This window comes from Capricornis sumatraensis, chromosome 1, assembly GCF_032405125.1.
Source record: "Capricornis sumatraensis isolate serow.1 chromosome 1, serow.2, whole genome shotgun sequence".
Classification (NCBI taxonomy): Eukaryota; Metazoa; Chordata; class Mammalia; order Artiodactyla; family Bovidae; genus Capricornis; species Capricornis sumatraensis.
Window position 1 is genome coordinate 95,917,751 of NC_091069.1, and position 18,526 is coordinate 95,936,276.

General features: G+C 48.3%; 1 protein-coding gene across 1 annotated transcript in view; it reads right to left on the reverse strand.

Annotated features, from left to right (window-relative positions):
- SLC4A5 (solute carrier family 4 member 5) overlaps positions 1-18,526 on the reverse strand; it is a 93,265-nt gene that overhangs the window by 61,061 nt on the left and 13,678 nt on the right. Inside the window, exon 3 of the mRNA XM_068974472.1 lies at positions 7,499-7,628. Coding sequence (XP_068830573.1) covers positions 7,499-7,628 — 130 coding nt within the window. The remainder of the gene's footprint in view (positions 1-7,498; positions 7,629-18,526) is intronic.

An 18,526-nucleotide genomic window follows, 5' to 3' on the forward strand; every position in this document is an offset into this window, starting at 1 on the left:
CCCCATGGATAGAGGAGACTGGCTGGTCCATGGCGTCGCAAAGAGTCACATACAGACTGAAGTGACTTAGCATGCAGGGGTGCATTCTGAACTTACTGACTGGGTATGCAGGGAAAGTGAGAGGGCAGAACCAGAGATATAACTGTGGTTTCCAGCTCAAGTGGCTCAGTCCTATCTGCCTTTTACTCTAGATCAGGCTGGGAAAACGATGGTCTAGCCTGTATTGTTTTTTATATGGCCAGCTAGCTAAGAATGCTTTTAAAATTTTTAAAGAGTTGTGGGGAAAAAAGGAGAAGAAGAAGCAAGAAGAAGAAGAGATCATATATAAGCAAAAGCCTGAAACATTTGCTGTCTGGCCCTTAACAGAAAAATTTGTTGACACCTGTACCAGAGAAGAAGCATTTTGAGAACAGTTTCATATTTTAATCCTTTTAATTCAACCACAGGACCTAACATAACAGCCCCTAAAATGTTTTTAGACTGAAAGAAGAAGTGTGTGGTGGATAAGACAAGATTCCTGAAGTCCTCCTAGACACACAGGTTAGAGCTTCCACTTTTCCACTACCCTGGGGACTGGTGTGGTGTTGTAGTGACATCACTGGTGTCCATTCAAAGACAGGGCATCACCCCTAAGGTTCCCGTCCAAAAGGGTTCGCAAAACTCCACTACCTATACTCTCATGGGAAACTTGAAGAATTCTGAAAGTTCTGTTTGTCATGAGGAGCACAGCTGTGGCCAATGAAGGGAGAACACAAAGTGCATAGATTGACTATCACAGATGTGTAAAAGGTATGTTTGGGGTGTCTGCTCTGCTGCCACCCGTATGGATGTAGTCTCCAGGCTATGGCCAGCCCTCTCATGCTTCCCTGTAACTCTGATCTGAGGCACAATGATGGGACAACCAAAGTTGGGCAAATTAGATTATCTCTGAAGAATTACAAATGGATGGATTAAGGAACACATTCTGGGATGGTCCCTTGAGTAGAGTAGATGTGAATACAGAGGCTGAGGAATGGCCTAGGGCAGGGACAAGTGAAGAAGCTGGCTGCAGCAGACTGAAAAAAGATAGCTGGAGAGAGGCAGAGACCAGAAGCAGGGATAGAGGACAGCCTGACTTCCCAGGTCCAGCCCCTGAGAGATCTGACTGTCCCTGCGTTTCATGAGGTTATCCCATGTTCTGCTGATGCTCCCTGTTTTTGCATAAATTAGCTTAAATGGGCTTCTGTTTCTTACAGCCTAAAATATCCTGCCAATGAAGTGGCACTTCTCTTTCCCTTGAACATCATACACAGGCTCCGACAGCTCACCTGAGTTTGGGCTGTAGTTGCAAAGCTGGACATATCAGATTGGGGGGGTGGGCGGGGGCTCTTGACTTTAGAACTCCTGACAAAGGATTTCCAGAGAGGACAATTCCTTTAGCACCTCTTGAGTCTGAAGGTTGTGATCCTAACAAGATGGGAGATGGAACCACCCAAATCAGTGTGTATACCTTGTTTTGATTCTAAATTGTATAAACCAACAGTGAAAAGATGTTTTTTGAGATAAGTTCAGTTTAGTTCAGTTGCTCAGTTGTGTCCAACTCTTTGCGACCCCATGAATTGCAGCACGCCAGGCCTCCCTGTCCATCACAAGAGGGGACATTTGAATCTAGACTGGATTTCCCATCATATTAAGGGGCTATTCTTAATTTTGTTAGGAGATATAATGACATTGTGATTGTGTTTCCAAAAGAAGTCTAGTTTCATAAAGATGTGTACTAAAATGTTTACAACATCTGGGGTTTTGTTTAAAACATTCCAGCAAAAATAAGCAACAAAACAAAATCCCTAAAAGCAAACAAAATATTTTGTTTTTGGAGACTAAATATTAATCACTGATGAAGCTGAATGATGGATACATGGGGGTTCACTATTACCCTATTTTCTCTACTTTTTGTGTTTGAAATTTTTCATAAGAACTTTTGGTAGATATATAATTTACTCCAGCACTCTTGCCTGGAAAATCCCACAGACAGAGGAGCCTGGTGGGCCGCAGTCCATGGGGTCGCTAAGAGTCGGACACGACTGAGTGACTTCACTTTCACTCTTCGCTTTCATGCATTGGAGAAGGAAATGGCAACCCACTCCAGTGTTCTTGCCTGGAGAATCCTAGGGACAGGGGAGCCTCATGGGCTGCCGTCTATGGGGTCTCACAGAGTCAGACACGACTGAAGCGAATTAGCAGCAGCAGCAGCATACATATACAATTTATATATGTAATACAAAACCTAGACATTGTATTAAAAAGCAGAGACATCATTTTGCCAACACAGGTCCCTATAGTCGAAGCTATGGTTTTTCCAGTGATGTATGGGTGTGAGAGTTAGGTCATAAAGAAGGCTGAGCACCAAAGAATTGATGCTTTTGAACTGTGGTGTTGGAGAAGACTCTTGAGAGTCCCTTGGACTGCAAGGAGATCAAATCAGTCAATCCTAAAGGAAATCAACCCTGAATAGTCATTAGAAGAACTGAAGCTGAAGCTCTAACACTTTGGTCACCTGATGTGAAGGACTGACTCATTGGAAAAGACCCAGATGCTGGGAAAGATTGAAGACAAAAGTAGAAAGGAGAGGTAGAGGATGAGATGGTTAGAAAACACCACTGACTCAATGGACTGAATTTGAGCAAACTCCAAGAGATACTGGAGGACAGAGGAGCCTGGTGTGCTGCAGTCCATGTGGTTGCAAGGAGTCGGACATGACTTAGTGACTGAACAACAGCAAGGTTCATCAATAGAGACAAGTGTACCACTCTGGTGGAGGATGTTGATAATGGGGGAGGCTATGAATATGAAGGGACAGGGCATACATGGGAACTGTACCTTCTGCTCAATTTTGCTGTGAATCTAAAGCTGCTCTAAATAAAGTATATTTGAAAGGAAATGCAGATATATACTCAAAAAATATGTCTCAAGGCTACACCTTCTATTTCCATGATCACCGTCTTGGTTCAGATGGCACCACCTCACCTCACCTCACCACCTCGTCACTTCTCCCCGGACCAGCCTCCTAACCAGCCCAGGCTTGCCTCACACTGACACCTGAGCGGTCTCTCTCAGACAGACAGTTTAGTCCCTCTCCCGCAGTGGTCCTCCAGAGTTCTCAGCATCACGTTCAAACTGCACAACACGGTCTGCGCAGAGCCTGCCTCATCGGCCACTCTCTCTAGGGCAGCTACAGGGAACTTCTGCCCTGTTTCTGCTCCACCTGTTCCAGGGGCCCCTTCCCTCTTCTGTGCCTCTCTTGGCTAACCTGACTCGTCCTTCAGGGGTCTATGTGAACAGCTGTTCTTCCTGTACGCCTGCCCTGGTCCCTTCTGTCTGGGTTAGGCGCCCCTACACTGTGCTTTCTTAGCATCCTATCACCAAGCATCTAGTTATTTGCCTCCGTGCTCCATTAGACAAGAGTCTGCATGAACAGGCACGGCATCTGCCATGTTTTTTGGACCTCTAAGCATGTGGTTCACGTCTTAGAGACAGTAAATGCTTACTAAATAGTAGTTGAATGAATGAGTGACATTTGTCAATATCTGTGCTAAGAACTTTCAGCTCCCTTCTCTGCTTTCTACATAGAGAAGGCATCTCAGGCCCTTTAAGGGTGATTTCAGGTGAGTGGCAAGACCAAGAGGACTGGGGTGCAGATGAAGAGGGCAGATGATGTTAGGAGAATATTCTACAAGGCTGTAAGCAGGAGCAGTTTCAGGGTTGAAGCAAAATTCAGGCTTCCTTTTCCATCAGGTACAGAGTGAGAAAGCATCTCTGCCTATGTGTGGAGAACCATTCAGCGCTTTTGAAAATGTACTGATCTGGTCTGACGCAACTAAGCTGACCTACTTCTCCTGCCCCTCTTTCTGCCTTTCCCTGATCATGGCAGGAATATTATCAGAGCGTATGTGCCTTATAAGAACATTCTGGCAAGTTCAGCTCAAGGTTTGCTGAGTTGAGATCAGAGGCAGCTTGGATCTGGAGTTCGCTTTCAGAGTTCAGGGAAGGCTCCAATGTCTATTTTTTGAGTAACCCCAAAAGTCCCTCCAAGCGCTGCCTGGCTTCGAGCCCATATCATCCTCCTTCCCTTCCTCCCCTGCAGTCAGGCAGATCCAAGCTTGAGAGACAATGGAATCCTGGGTAAATTGTTTGCTCACAGTGAGGGAGTCCCCCCGACCCCACCCATCCAACCCTCCCTTCAGGCAAGGTCAGTATCAGCAAAGAGCCAGCTGCACTCCCCTCCCGGGAACCCTAAAGAGACAAACTTAATAAAAATCTATTTTATTAACAGCCTGACCTACCAGCATTGATCACGTTAGAAATGACGCCCACATGCACACTCCCAACCACACACACAGACCAAGCTCAGCAGAGCTCAAAAAGCCGTTTAAATCTGTCCAGTGGTGATTCCTTCTCTAAGGGCCCAAAACATCCCCCCAAATTAATAACCCCCAGAAAGCAGTGCTGGGGAAAATTCCTTGCGGATTTGAGATTTTCACTCTGTTAATCTCCTAACTCAATAAAGCAAGCACTCTCCCAACAAATTAAATACTTTTATTAAAGGGTGCCCTCCTGCAATCTCTTTGATGTGGGTACAGACCTGCAACCCTCGCAGGGTCTGAGTGTCCATGGGAGAGGTCGCTCCTGCTTCCTATCATTTTTTCCTGTTATTCCAAGGAGTCTCAGAACCCACTGGGATTTGCTGGTTCTTAGATTCTGGAAACTTCTGAGACCTCTGGCTTCCCTAAGTAGATTGCACAGCCTGTCAGCTGAGGGCAATTCTTCCCATTCTCTGGTGGGGGTGACAGGCCCCAAACAGGCCCCCATGACCTCTCCTGTTGCAGCCTCTGCCAGGAGGAGCCTCCAGTACAGTTGTCCTGGCCAAGGTGCACTGGCTGGCCAGCAAACAAATCTTGTCTCTGAACGCTGGCAGAGGCCTGCTGCCCAGACCTCCAAGAGCGAGCTGCAAACCAGCCAGAGTGAGCTGGAGAGATGATAAAGAATCTGCCTGCAATGTGGGAGACACAGGTTTGATCTTTGGATTGAGAAGATCCCCTGGAGAAGGGAATAGCAAGAAGGCTGGAGAAAGGATCTCAAGATAAGGAGGACTGAGTGGCTCTCCCCCGAATGTTTCCTTCCTCAAAAATGACCCTCAAGATGCTACTCTTTCCATCAGCCTGGCACTGGGTTCAGCTGTTAGACTTCCTCCAGCCTCCAGGTTCCTTTCACTGCGGGTGTGAGGAGCTGCTCGGGTTACACTGGGGGTCCTTCCCAGGTCTCTTCAAATCCTGTCCTTGGGAAGCTGCCTGTGGAGAAACACCCACACCCACTGCAGCGGCAATGCCAGGCCCCTTTCTATTTTATAAGGGGCCTTCTCCCAGAAACATCATTGTCTGCAGTTTATCACTCTCCTTCAGGGTCTATAGTGTGCAAGGCCCTACGGATCCACACTCAGATTAGAAACTGGGTATCTCATCTATGGCAACAGCCATGTGTCTGAGGGCCTCAGGCCTTCTCAGAAAAGGTTCTGTGTATGTGAGTGACAGGCACTCATGGGGGCTGGGTCCTGGCAATTATTGCCAAGGGTTCTGAATGCACACCTTGCCCAGGATGGGGAGAGGTCACCCTCTTCCTACTGGGCATTGGAGAAGGCCTTTCTCAACTTTTGTTCTCTCAATATGCCCTGCTTTGGGCAAGAAAGGCATTTGCCCAGGGAGATATAAGTCCTTCAGAAGCATTAAGCCACAATAGCTCACACTGGGCCCTGGGCATTTGAAATATCGTCTCCTCACTTATCAGCCCCAGATGGATGTCCTGGGCCCTGCGGCTGTCCCTGTTTATCTCTCACAGCAGTCAAATTCCCTCCAGACTTAAGTCCTCCCCTGGAAATCAGAACAGAGTTCCTAGAAGTTGAAGGAAGGGGAGAGAGGTGGCTGGGAAAATGGGGAAAAGAGAAGGAAGCACATAAGCACTCAAGCTGGGGACTCAGACAGCCCTGGGCTGGCATCCAGACTTGGCTACCTGCAGGCTCTGACTCTTGCATTGATTTGACTATTAATCTCACTATCATCAACTATGAAATGAGGATAATAATATTTCCTGCCTCCCCAGGGTCATTGTGCAGATTGAATGAGAGGAGCCTGTGAATTGTTAGCATGCAGTAAGGGCTCCTTGAATGGGCTGATAAGAAGAGGCTCCATACCTTCCAGACAGGGATTGGGCCCAGCCATGAGGCTAGGAATTCAATCCTTCTGAAGCCTGCAGGAATTTGCTAGTCACTCAATGGCCTCTTTTTCCTCCCAGGAAAGACTGGATAGGGGGGAAGCTTGGGAATGTCAAAATCTGCCCCTCGTTCTATAGAACAACTACTGAGGTAAGTGAGTTTGGTAGGTGAGGATGGGCCCCAGGCTCTGATTGGTGCAGCCAGGTTCTGGGTACTGTGGTGGCCTCCAGGCAGAGCCACCTTGAGCACAGCTGGCAGTAAAGACCAGGCATTCTCAACTGGGGCAATATCAGCCCCAGGGGGGGCAAAAATGCATTCTTAAGGGAGCAAAAAAGTTTAAAGTATTGTTTGTGGGGCTCCAAAGCTCAACCCTACCTGAAAAAATATAATTTCTTAGCATTGCATTTGTCTCATTAGAAAAAAAAATTAAGTTCTATTTGAGCAAAGTTAATTTTAATTACAAATTTGGGTGTGGGGCGTTAGTACAAAAAAGCTGGAGAACACTGTTATATTCTGTCTTCCAGACTCTCAACTTCTGTCCCAGGGCTCCTCCTCTTCTCTGCAGCCCTTCCTGCTGCCCCTTCCTATATCCTGCCTTCTCCCTGGGCCCTGGGCAGCATTTGGCATTGCTAATCGGTCTAATTCAGAGGCCTTTGTGCCCCAGGCACGGCACGGTCAGCACTGTTCCTTACCCTGACTCTCCGCTGGCTCCGTGACTTCACTGTGGGGGTCCCCTCCAGCCGTCTGGCTCTCCTCTCTCTTCTATTGCCCCTACACACAGCTCCTCCTGATCCCCGTGTACCTCCATAGCCCACTCTGTCCTGCCGCAGACTCTACCAAGTTCCTTTGCTTCAGTGCCCGCTGGAGCACCCGACGGAATTTTTCCTGGGACACGTTCTCCTTCCTCCAGGCAGCACTCGCACCTATGCCAGCCTGCTTGGTGCTCTCCCTTTTACAACATTCAGTTTGACGTGAAAGCACATATGCCCTTGTGTTGTTCTCTCAAAGCTTCACGGGTGTCTGTTCTACTTTCCCACTTGGATTTTCATTTCTTCGAGGATGAGACAATCATAAGTCTCTGTTTGCTCCTTAGTGTCCACACCAATTCTGGACACCAAGGAAAGGCAGGTAGGTGGGTCTCTGGGGACCAGGAAGTGCCCTGGCAGGACTCAAGGTGCCGCTGGTCAGCTCAGCCCGGGCCCAGGCAGACTGCCGTGGGAAGACCCCTCTGCCGCCCTCCAGGGAGGGACTCACCTGGCCGACTCCTTCCACTCCATCTGGTCTCCATCATGCTGCAGAGTGTCCATCTCTGTGAAGAGGGTGGGGTTGGGAGCCTCATCTTCCTCCCCCAGGATGTCCTGGAGCTGCTCAGCAGCTGGAGACCCTGCAAAAGGAGGGCAGCGAGCTCGGCTGAGTGCCCTGTGGGAGGTGGAGGCCCTTGATATGGAGCAGAAGCCAAGGGCAAGGGGAAAGTATTTCCTATTCAGTAAGACTAAGTCCACCTTCCGGGTGAAGCTAGAGTTGGATGTGGGTGGATGTGGGTGGATGTGGGTGGGATATTCTCCCAGATAAAAGAGATGAGAGGATTTAGTCTGTATTCAGACTCCAGGGACTTGTAGCCGACACTGAAGAAAGATGGAAAATAGCCAAAGCCAGGGCAGCAGCGAGGATAGGGAACAGAACAGATAAGCGGTGAGAAAAACTCTGTCCCAACTTCAGCATAACGGAGGGATCCCTTTTCCACTGGGCCCCAAAGAGTCACCTCCCACACCGGCCTTAAAGGGGCGATCAGCCCTGTGAAAGGATGTGCTTGCACCAATGGGCCATGCGGGCCCACCTTCTTCACAGGCACGATGACAGTCTGTCCCTGACCTCCCAGTGTGCTCTCCAGCTGCCCAGCGGGTGTTGCCTCCTGGGGGATCTCTCAGGCACCTCAGGTCAGCATTCAAACACAGAACACGTGCCCTTCCCCAAACATACTTCTCCAGTCTTCCCTGCCTCTTTCTCTCCCATGCTCCCTCTCTACCTTCTTTCTCTCGCTTAATATTTGATGAATGTCTACTGTGTGTCAGGCACTGGTCTAGGTGCAAGGAAGCAAAACTGTGAAGAAGGCCCAGATATCCTTGATCTCCTGAGCCTCTCCAGTGGCAGATGCAGACCATAAACAAGTGAACAAATCTAGAAACAGTCATTGCAGGCAGTGATAAGTGTTCTGAGAAAAAAGAAAAGACCACGAAGCTACATTAGATAGCAAGATCAAGAAAGGCCTCTCTGAGGAGGGTATATTTGACCTGTGACTTGAAAAATGAGAATGAGCCACTTCCACAAGTGCTGAGAGTGTGCCTAAGGTCTGAGGTAGAGCGCGCTGGTTAGGGTACCCAGAGCATGATGAGCCAGAGACAGAGAGACATACCACGTGACATCAAAAGCATGACTGTCTACCCAGCTGCATAGGTGGACACCCTGGATCATCCTCACCTCACCTCTTTCTCTCAGCTCCACTCCCACATTAAAAATTTTCAAGAATCCTTTCCTTCCTCACCAATTCCATTGCCTCTGCCCTGATTCAGTCTCTCACTGACTCTCTTTTGCTGTTGCTGTTCAACTGCTCAGTTGGTCCGACTCTTTGTGACCCCATGGACTGCAGCACACCAGGCTTCCCTGTCCTTCACCAACTCTTGAAGGTTGCTCAAACTCATGTCCATTAAGTCAGTGATGCCATCCAACCATCTCATCCTTGGCCACCCCCTTTTCTTCCTGCCCTCAGTCTTTCCCAGCATCAGGGTCTTTTCTAAAGAGTCTCTTTAGGCTCTTTGCATCAGGTGGCCAAAGTATTGGAGCTTCAGCTTCAGCACCAGTCCTTCCAATGAATATTCAGGGTTGATTTCCTTTAGGATTGACTGTTTGATCTCCTTGCAGTCCGAGAGACTCTTATGAGTCTTCTCCAGCACCACATTTCAAAAGCATCAGCTCTTTGGCACTCAGCCTTCTTTATGATCCAGCTCTCACATCTGTACACGACTACTGGAAAAACAGTATCTTTGACTATACGGACCTTTGTAGGCAAAGTAATGTCTCTGCTTTTGACTGTCTTTGGGCTTCATCAAGTCTTCCTCTCCCTCCAAGCTTTTGTTTCTTTAGTTTTATCATCCCCTTTGGCCCTCACTTATTTCTCCATTGACTCCCAACTGTCAATAATTTTAGCTACTCTTTCATCACAGACTCTACCCTCTTACTCTTTGACTTCCCAGTAACACCAGACAGCTGATGCCCAAACAAGAACTAATTGACCCAGTCTCTACCTCTGCCAGGGTGTCCTGGGGTGCAGGGAGGGGCAATGTGGTACACAATGGTACGGTGGATGCAAGGCACCCACTGGGTTTTCAACCTAGCTAGATGTCAGTGCGAATCTCAGAGGTGCTACTTACTCATGAGTGAATTCAGTCTGAGCGAACAAGGTTGTTGTCCCAATAAATCAGATAGGGAGAATAGTACACAAGACACAGGGCCTGGAATGTAACAGGTGCTAATTCCCCTTGCCACCAACGCTAGCACCCAGGCTCATGAGCCCCTCTGCATAACCCAGCCCCCCCCGCCCCCAGCTGTACCAATGAGGGTTTCCACTGTTATCAGGTCTCAGAAGTACAGTCACTTCCATTCATTCTTGTCAGTGACCTTTCCCATGTCCCTCTAAGCAAGCCTCTTGATGCGTCTCCGACCTCACTTCACCTAGAAAATAAGGCCTCCAGGCATGAAATCCATCAACTTCCTCCCTTCCAGTCCTTCTGTGTCCTTACCATTGCTGCAGTCTATCTCTGAACAAAAGAATTCTTCCTCTAGCCCATCTCTGGCCCTATCTGTTCCCTTCTACTGGATTCTTATTTCTTCAACCAGCCTTTCCTTACCTGGGTTTTCAATTTCTCTCCTCCACCCTTTTTCTCTCAGCCTGTAAACAGCTCTTCCTACCTGATCCTGTTCTCTTTTTCCCTCTCTCCCCTGAACTTCTTGAAGAGGTGGTTAACACTCACTGTCTCTACTTCCTCCTTACCAATCACTTCCCAATATGCTGCAACTGGTTCATCCCCACCACACTAAAGACATTGACTAAGGCAGAGATTTTAAACTGGCAGCACAAAGATGTGTTTAATTCAGCTCTCATAGATGACAATAGTTTTTTTAAATTGTTGCTAAAATAAAGGATTATGAGATTTCACGTAAAAATCTAGAGACCTTTCTTGAAAATTCAGACCCCCTGATGACAGTGCCCGTATTTCTACTTGGCAACGATCAGCTAGAGCTGAGTGATGGATAAGCATATGCATTTTAGTTTGCCACAGTCCCCACTACTCCCTACTGTACCGCTAATCTCATTTATGCTAAGCACCCAAGTTTAACTCTGTTCTCAGCTCTCTCTTTTTTGTCTTATTCTCAAATCAGTAAGTCGATAAGATAAAATAATCAACAGCACTGTGAAGCTATGGTCTGGCTTATCTCTCTGGGATATCGGTGATGCTGACTGCATCCTCTGAACTGAGATGCTCGTGGTTGTTTTAAGGCAGTACTTTCTAGATATTTTTTCCTATCTCTTTGAGGACTCCTTCTCAGTGTCCTTACCTGGCTCCTCTTGCAGGTCTCCCTTAAATCTTGGTCTTCCTCAGGATTCCTCCTGGGCCTTCTTGTCTCCCCTCTTTCTACACTCTTCCTGGACCATCTCATATTGCTTCTGGCATCATCCTGTAACCGAGGTCACCAGCGTCTCTAGGTCCTAAGTGTACTGAGCATTTCCAACTGCCAACTGTCCCACTCCATCTGGGGCTTTGGCAGTCTTCTCAGGGCAGCCTCAACATATTTAAGGCAGCTCCGCCTCTTGTTTTTCTGTCATCCCAGCCTCATCCTCCTCCGTTTTGATCAATAGAGCCCCTAGCTAATGGAGGAGCCTGGTGGGCTGCAGTCCATGGGGTCGCATATAGTTGGGCACGACTGAGCGACTTCACTTTCACTTTTCACTTTCATGCATTGGAGAAGGAAATGGCAACCCACTCCAGTGTCCTTGCCTGGAGAATCCCAGGGACGGGGGAGCCTGGTGGGCTGCCGTCTATGGGGTCGCATACAGTCAGACATGACTGAAGCGACTTAGCAGCAGCAGCAGCCCCTAGCTATCCAGCCATCTAGAAGAGAAATTTGGGGCTCACTCTTGAAGCCTCCTTCTCTCTCATCATCCATGTCTAACCAGACACTAACTTCTTTCACTCACTTCCTGACTATTTTTTTGGCTCCCTTCCTTTTCCCCACCATCGCCACCACCTTTACTCAGGTTTTTATTGTCTCATATTCCTGTCATCACAATAACCACCTACTGCTCCCACTGTCTCTGGTTGCCCCATCCATCCCATGCCCTAGGTAGCAGCAGACTTAGCATTAACTAACTGCTCCTTTGGCAAACTCCTGGGAATCATGGTATTCTGGGGGACAGCACCATAAAATACTGTGCATATGAGTTAGAAATAATTTTACTAGCAGAAAATACTACCAATTTATCTGTATATAGCTTAAAGGACTGCATTTACTTAAATGATTTTTTACTTCTGAATTTTTCTACTACTTTAAACTTACATCCTTTTTATTGATTATTGATACTTGTTGGCAGGCATCAGAGGTTTACAGAAATTTTATAGAAGAAAATTTAACAGTTGAACAAATAAGCTTATTTTTTCCTTAAATTGGAAGAAGACTAGGACTGCTTTATTCTGAGAGGGTAAACCAGTTCTCCGTGGGATGAGAGTTCAAGTACTCCTCTCTTCAAATGTAGATTTGGTCATGTTACTCTTCAGGTGAAAAATATTCAATAGCTCTCTAGGATCTAAAGCCTAGGGTCTATGACATGGCTCTAAACATCCATCAAGATCTGGCCCTAACCTGCCTGGGTAGGTTCTGTCACGCCCCTCATCCAGACACCCCAGCCACCTTGGACCCTGTATTTTCCAACTTCAGCTACCCTTGCTTGACCCCACATGCCCTGGATTCCAGCCACATCAGACCACACACCGTTCTCCGAGGAGGAGAACACGTGACTCCCTGGACCTTTTGTGCCTACCATTCCCTAAATCTTCAATCCCCCTCCCCCTTCAAGGCCAAATTAGAAGGCAGATAAGTGGAGCTGGTATGAGAGGATGAGACAGGACAAAGAGCAGGACCCCTGAGCCAGCTCTGTCTGAGGCGTTACCTGCTGCCCGGAAGAGCTGAGCGCTGGGGTCTCCGGCTGTGGACACTGCCTCTGGGCCCAGCCTGTTTCTGCTGCTGCCACCCTGGCTGCTGCCGCTTGCTCCTCTTCCCCACCAGCAGGGCTCAACAAACTCACTTTTGTTTCCAGTTAAGCACCAGGGGAGGTGAGGGGAGAGGAGAAGAGGGAGAGGGAAAGAGAGGGAAAGGGAGAGAGAGAGGGAGGGACAGGGAGAGAGAGAAAAGGAATATGAAAGACTGGGGAAGTGGGGAGAGCGTTATGTGAGAAGATGCAGTAAACGGGAGAGGAAAAACTACCAAGAGTGCATTAAAGATACTCCGAGTATAAGAGAAGAGTGTGTGTGTGTGTGTGTGTGTGTGAGAGAGAGAGAGAGAGAGAGAGAGCAAGTGAGCAGTGAGCAAGAGAGGAAAGACTCTCAGGTTCTCAGGTGCACTGGGGAGAGAAGGTCTCGGTGGTGGCCGAGGCAGAACCTCTCGCAGGCAGCCAGGTCTCCGCAGCAGCAGGGGGGTGGCACCTGCAGGCGCTGAGAGGCCTGGCAGGACTGCCCTTTTGCCCCCTCCCCCATGAGCCCTTCCCGCCAAGCCTGGGGGCCCTAGGGGAGCCCAGGCACCTCTCCTCAGGCCCCTTTATAAAGGCAGAGGTAGGATTTTCCTTGAGACTCCCTGGAGCTTCCTTAGGGCCTTGGCTGCAGGTGAGCTGGCTGGAGCAGGTTCTGGCCCGGCTTCTCTCAGTCATCCAGCCCCCGGGGTGGAGGTGGGGTGGTATGAGGAGAGGTGCTATGGGGTCTCAAGTTTCACAGCAACTGCCCTTGGTCAATAATGTCCCCTGAAGCTGGTTTCTTCCCTTCCCCAACTTCACAACCCAAATCCTGATCCTTTTCATCTAAGTCTGCTTCTAAGACAAAATGCCAAATATCACTTGGTGGGTGTTTTCTGAGAGCCCATGGACAGGGGAACTGGTCACTTCAGGGTAAGTGGTGAACGCCCCTGGGGAATTATTTTGCTCTGCTGAGAAACTCCTAATCTCCTGGGTTCAGTTCAACAAGTACTTACTGAGTACTTAGAATGTGCCAAGGTTGATTAGAGGTCATGAGTGGCTGCTGCTCCAAGAAGCTCTGAACCCTGAATTTGCCAAGTCTCAGAGCTGGGAGAAAGCTGAGCGATGGTTGAATCCAAACACTTTACGGATGAGAAATCTGAGAACTGGTTTATAGTGCAGAAGGCCCAACTGGGCCCCCAGTTACGGGAGTCTAGAGGAGAGCAGTTTGCTGACACCCTCAGCCCGCACTGCAACTCCCAAAGCCCCTGCCTCTGCCACCGGCTCCCTTACCACATCTTCAGGCCTGAGACTCAAAGTCAAGTGTGCCCACTTTAAACCCGAGAACATAGCAGCAGAGGCTCAGGGCTGTGTGATTAGGTCGGACATCCCAAGAAAATGCCACCACCAAGGAGTTCCGGCTTTGGCGGGCTCCTTAGCCTGGAGAATCCCATGGACGGAGGAGCCTGGTAAGCTACAGTCCATGGGGTCACTAAGAGTCGGACACGACTGAGTGACTTCACTTTCACTTTTCACTTTCATGCATTGGAGAAGGAAATGGCAACCCACTCCAGTGTTCTTGCCTGGTGAATCCCAGGGACAGGGGAGCCTGGTGGGCTGCCGTCTATGGGGTCGCACAGAGTCGGACACGACTGACGCGACTTAGCAGCAGCAGCAGTAGCAGGGCAGGGCGGTGAAGAGGTGGGCCCCTAAAGGGTCTCAGGCTACTGTTTGTATTGCACTGTGGCTGGCGCCAGCCCATCTCCTTCTGAACACCACTGGGCAGACCTTGCATGCCACACTGAGTCAGGGGCTGTGTCTGATCTCGAAACCCCAGAGGAACACCCACAGAGAGATCACCAAGGATGCCAGAGGATTCTCTTTATTCCTGTGGTGCTTTAAGACCTCAGACCTGGGTTCAACTCCCGACTCTGATAATAACTGGCAGTGGGATCTTGGCAAAGCATTAAGCAGTCTGAGCCTTAGTTTCTCCATCTATAAAGTGGGAATAGTCACCCCTGCTTTACCAGATTATGGTGACCATCAAATGAGATGATGTATGTAACATGAGTGGCACAGTGCTTGGCACATGCCAGTCACCCAGTAAACATTGCTATGGTTGATGTTGCCAACAGGCCTGACATTTTCCTCCCTCATAACAGCTCTTTTAAACATCCCAAGAGCTCAATCCTTCTCAGCTTCTGAACACTACTACTCCCATGCTACCCCTCCCCATCTCCCTTCCCTCGGGTCCACAGAAACCTAGTGATGTGCTGGGTTCATGCCTCAGGCTTTCACTGCCTCTCCAATGCACTCCAGGTCCCATACGCAAGTTCATCCACAAATGAGAGAGGCTGCAGTTAAGAGCCCCTCTGGTCAAGAGCTCGCAGCAACAGTTACACAGTGATGGCCCAAGTGGACTAAACTAGCAGTTTCTGGGAGAAATCCAACCTTGGCAGGACCAAGCTTGAGGAAATACACAAAAAGGAGCAAACAGAATCGTGCTTTTACTGGTGGCAGGGAGGGGGCATCTGTCTAGTCATTAGCTGAGCAAAGCACAAAATCACATGGATTGCAACTGGACTGCAGCCTGCAGGTATTCAACTCCTAGAAGACCCAGGAGGTATTTAAGACCTCAGTGTGAGGGCCTGGGGTCCTCAGCTCAGAGTCTCCTCAGAAGCACCCTCTCCCAGGCTCCACATGAGTCACTGGACACCCAGCTTGGTGAGGTCAAGGTCTGTCTTGCTTACGTTGGTTACTGGCCCCAGAAAAGGGTTCACAGCATGGGCATTCAATAAACATTTGCTAGGTGAATAAATTTCACTGCTTAACACTCACGAGTATATCAGCAAGGACCAGCCTCAGCAGAAAGAAGCTGGGAACAAGGAAATGGAGCTAGTTATGGTTTTTCCAGTAGTCATGTATGGATGTGAGATTTGGACCATAAAGAAGTCTGAGCACCGAAGAATTGATGCTTTTGAATTGTGGTGTTGGAGAAGACTCTTGAGAGTCCCTTGGACTGCAAGGAGATCCAACCAATCAATCTGAAAGGAAATTAACCCTAAATATTCACTGGACAGACTGATGCTGAAGCTGAAGCTCCAATACTTTGGCCAAGAGCTGACTCATTAGAAAAGACCCTGATGCTGGGAAAAATTGAAGGCAGGAGGAGAAGGGGATGACAGAAGAAGAGATGGTTGGACGGCATCACCGACTCAATGAACATGAATTTGAGCAAGCTCTGGGAGTTGGTGATGGACAGGGAAGCCTGGTGTGCTATAGTCCATGGGGTCACAAAGAGTTGGACACGACAGAGCAACTGAACAACAGCAACAAAGGGGATCAAGAACAGTTCAAGGACCCCAAGTTCTGAGGAGTGGGGGAGACAGAAACGGAGGCCCCAAAGTCATGCCTGCATTCATCTGAGGTGGTCTTCAAGAGAAGACAGGAAGGCCCCAAGTCCTAGTTTCATGGACAGTAGGGATTTTTTTTTTTCTTTTTTTCCTAGAAAGCGGTCCATAACCTCAAAATGTGCTCTCTGGGAAGGCAGAGAAGAGAATCTGCGAACCTGTAGTGTTTATGGGAATCGTCCTGTCCGTAGCTTCGGGTCATCTGCTGGCCCATACACTGCCTCACCGAAGGGATGACGCTCTGGCGGCTGCGTTTGTGGAGTACTCGAACTGCGCCTCTTGGCCATGGTTAATTGAACCAGGAACAGTTAACTGGACACCTGACTCAAGCCTGGAAATTTTGAATTTGGTTTCTGAGATAGCTGGGTGTTTCCTAATGGAAGGAGCGTAAAAACTGAAAGCTGAAGGCACAGAGAGGCAGTAAACGCTATACACATAGAAAAAGGAAGCAGCCTTATAGAAGAAGCAGGGAGAAGGCCATGAGTCCCAAAGAGGGGACTGAGAGGGTATTCATCCTCCTGCTGAGCCTGGTTGGTTGTTCTTTTGGGACTGTGAGAAACTCCTTTATTCATGTAGTATAAACTTTTACTCTCCCTCACTCCCTCCCTGCTCAAGACAGCTCAAGTAGGTTTCTGATTGTTGTTTAGTCGCTAAGTCATGTCTGACTCTTTCAAAACCCCATAGACTGTAACCTGCCAGGCTCCTTTGTCCATGGGATTTCCCAGGCAAGAACTGGAGTGTGTTCCATTTCCTTCTCCGGGAGGTTCTGATACTTGTGATCAAATTACTTTTTTTTAATTTTTTTTATTTTTACTTTATTTTACAATACTGTATTGGTTTTGCCATACATTGACACAAATCCACCACGGGTGTACATGAGTTCCCAAACATAAACCCCCCTCCCACCTCCCACTCCATATCATCTCTCTGGGTCATCCCCGTGCACCAGCCCCAAGCATCCTGTATCCTGCATCAAACATAGACTGGCGATTCGTTTCTTACATGATAGTATACATGTTTCAATGCCATTCTCCGAAATCATCCCACCCTCTCCCTCTCCCTCAGAGTCCAAAAGTCTTCTCTACACATCTGTGTCTCTTTTGCTGTCTCGCATACAGGGTCATCATTACCGTCTGTCTAAATTCCATATCATGAGTCTCCCTCATATGAAATTCTAGGGCATGGAGATTTTCTTCTGTATTCCTTCTCAAAAATGGCAAGTTTAAGAGTTATAAAAGAATGTTAAGTCTAGCTAAAGGGCTAAACTTAAGACGAGACAGATTTTGTGTTTAGTTAATACTTTGTGTGTGTGTGTGTGTGTGTGTGTGCTCAATCACTCAGTTGTATCCAACTCTGTGTGTCTTTCGCTGTGCAAAAATGGGTGGTGAGCTAAGGTGGGGCTGAGGGAAACTGATGTGACCAAAAAGTGAGTGAGGAGAATGAGTGTACTGAGAGGGAGGGGAGAAGCTGGGCTGGAGGTGGCTGAAGAGAATCAGATGTGATGGGACTGGTGAGACGCAGTGAGGGTGAGGTGGGAGTTGCTAAAAATATGGTAGAGAAAAGTAGCCAGTAGGAAATTTCAAGTGACAAGGGGATTTTTAAGAAAGGGAATATTTAGTGAGTGAAGTGAAGGTCACACAGTTGTGTCCAACTCTTTGTGACCCCATGGACTATACAGTCCAGGGAATTCTCCAGGCCAGAGTACTGGAGTGGGTAGCCTTTCCCTTCTCCAGGGGATCTTTCCAGCCCAGGGATCGAACCTAGGTTTTCCACATTGCAGGCAGATTCTTTACCAGCTGAGCCACAAGGGAAGCCCAGATATTTAGTATCTCTCTTTAAAAACTGTGTATCTCTGCAAGGTGAAAAGGCTCCATGGTTCGGAACCACAAGAAAGCCTGCTTCTCACTTATATGTGGTACATGACCAATTTGGGGGAGACCAAATGAGGACTGAACCCCATTCCTGAGCTGTAGCTTGCCTGGAGGTGAGAACAGAGAACAGGTACAAGAAGTGAGACTGTGAGCCCAGCACGCAGGTCTTGTAGCAGGAGTGCTACTGGGACTGGACACCTCTGGAAATTCACAGAAGTTTAGGCAGAGGCGAGGACACTAACTCTCAAGGAATAAGGTAAATCCAAGTACCATATGTGTTATAATAACTTTATATATATATATATATATATTTTTTTTTTGTGTGTGTTTTTGCTGCACGGGCGTTCTCTAGTTGCAGTGAGCAGGGGCGACTCTCTAGCTGCAGTGTGCGGGTTCCTCATTGTGATGGCTTCTCCGGTTGTGGAGCACAGGCTCCAGGGCGCTTGGGCTTCAGAAGCTGTTGCGTGTGAGCACAGTAGTTGTAGCTCTCGGGCTCTGGAGCACAGGCGTAATAGTTGTGGCACTGGGGTTTAGTTGCTCCATGCGTGCGAATCTTCCCGGATCAGGGATTGAACCCGTGTCACCCACATTGGCAGGCGGATTCTTTACCACTGAGCCACCAGGAAAGCCCTAATCACTTTGTATTTATCAGAACTTTAATGGATTCACTTGCAAACTTGAACTTTCAACCTTAATTTCCCCTTAAGGTGTAAAGTTCACTAAC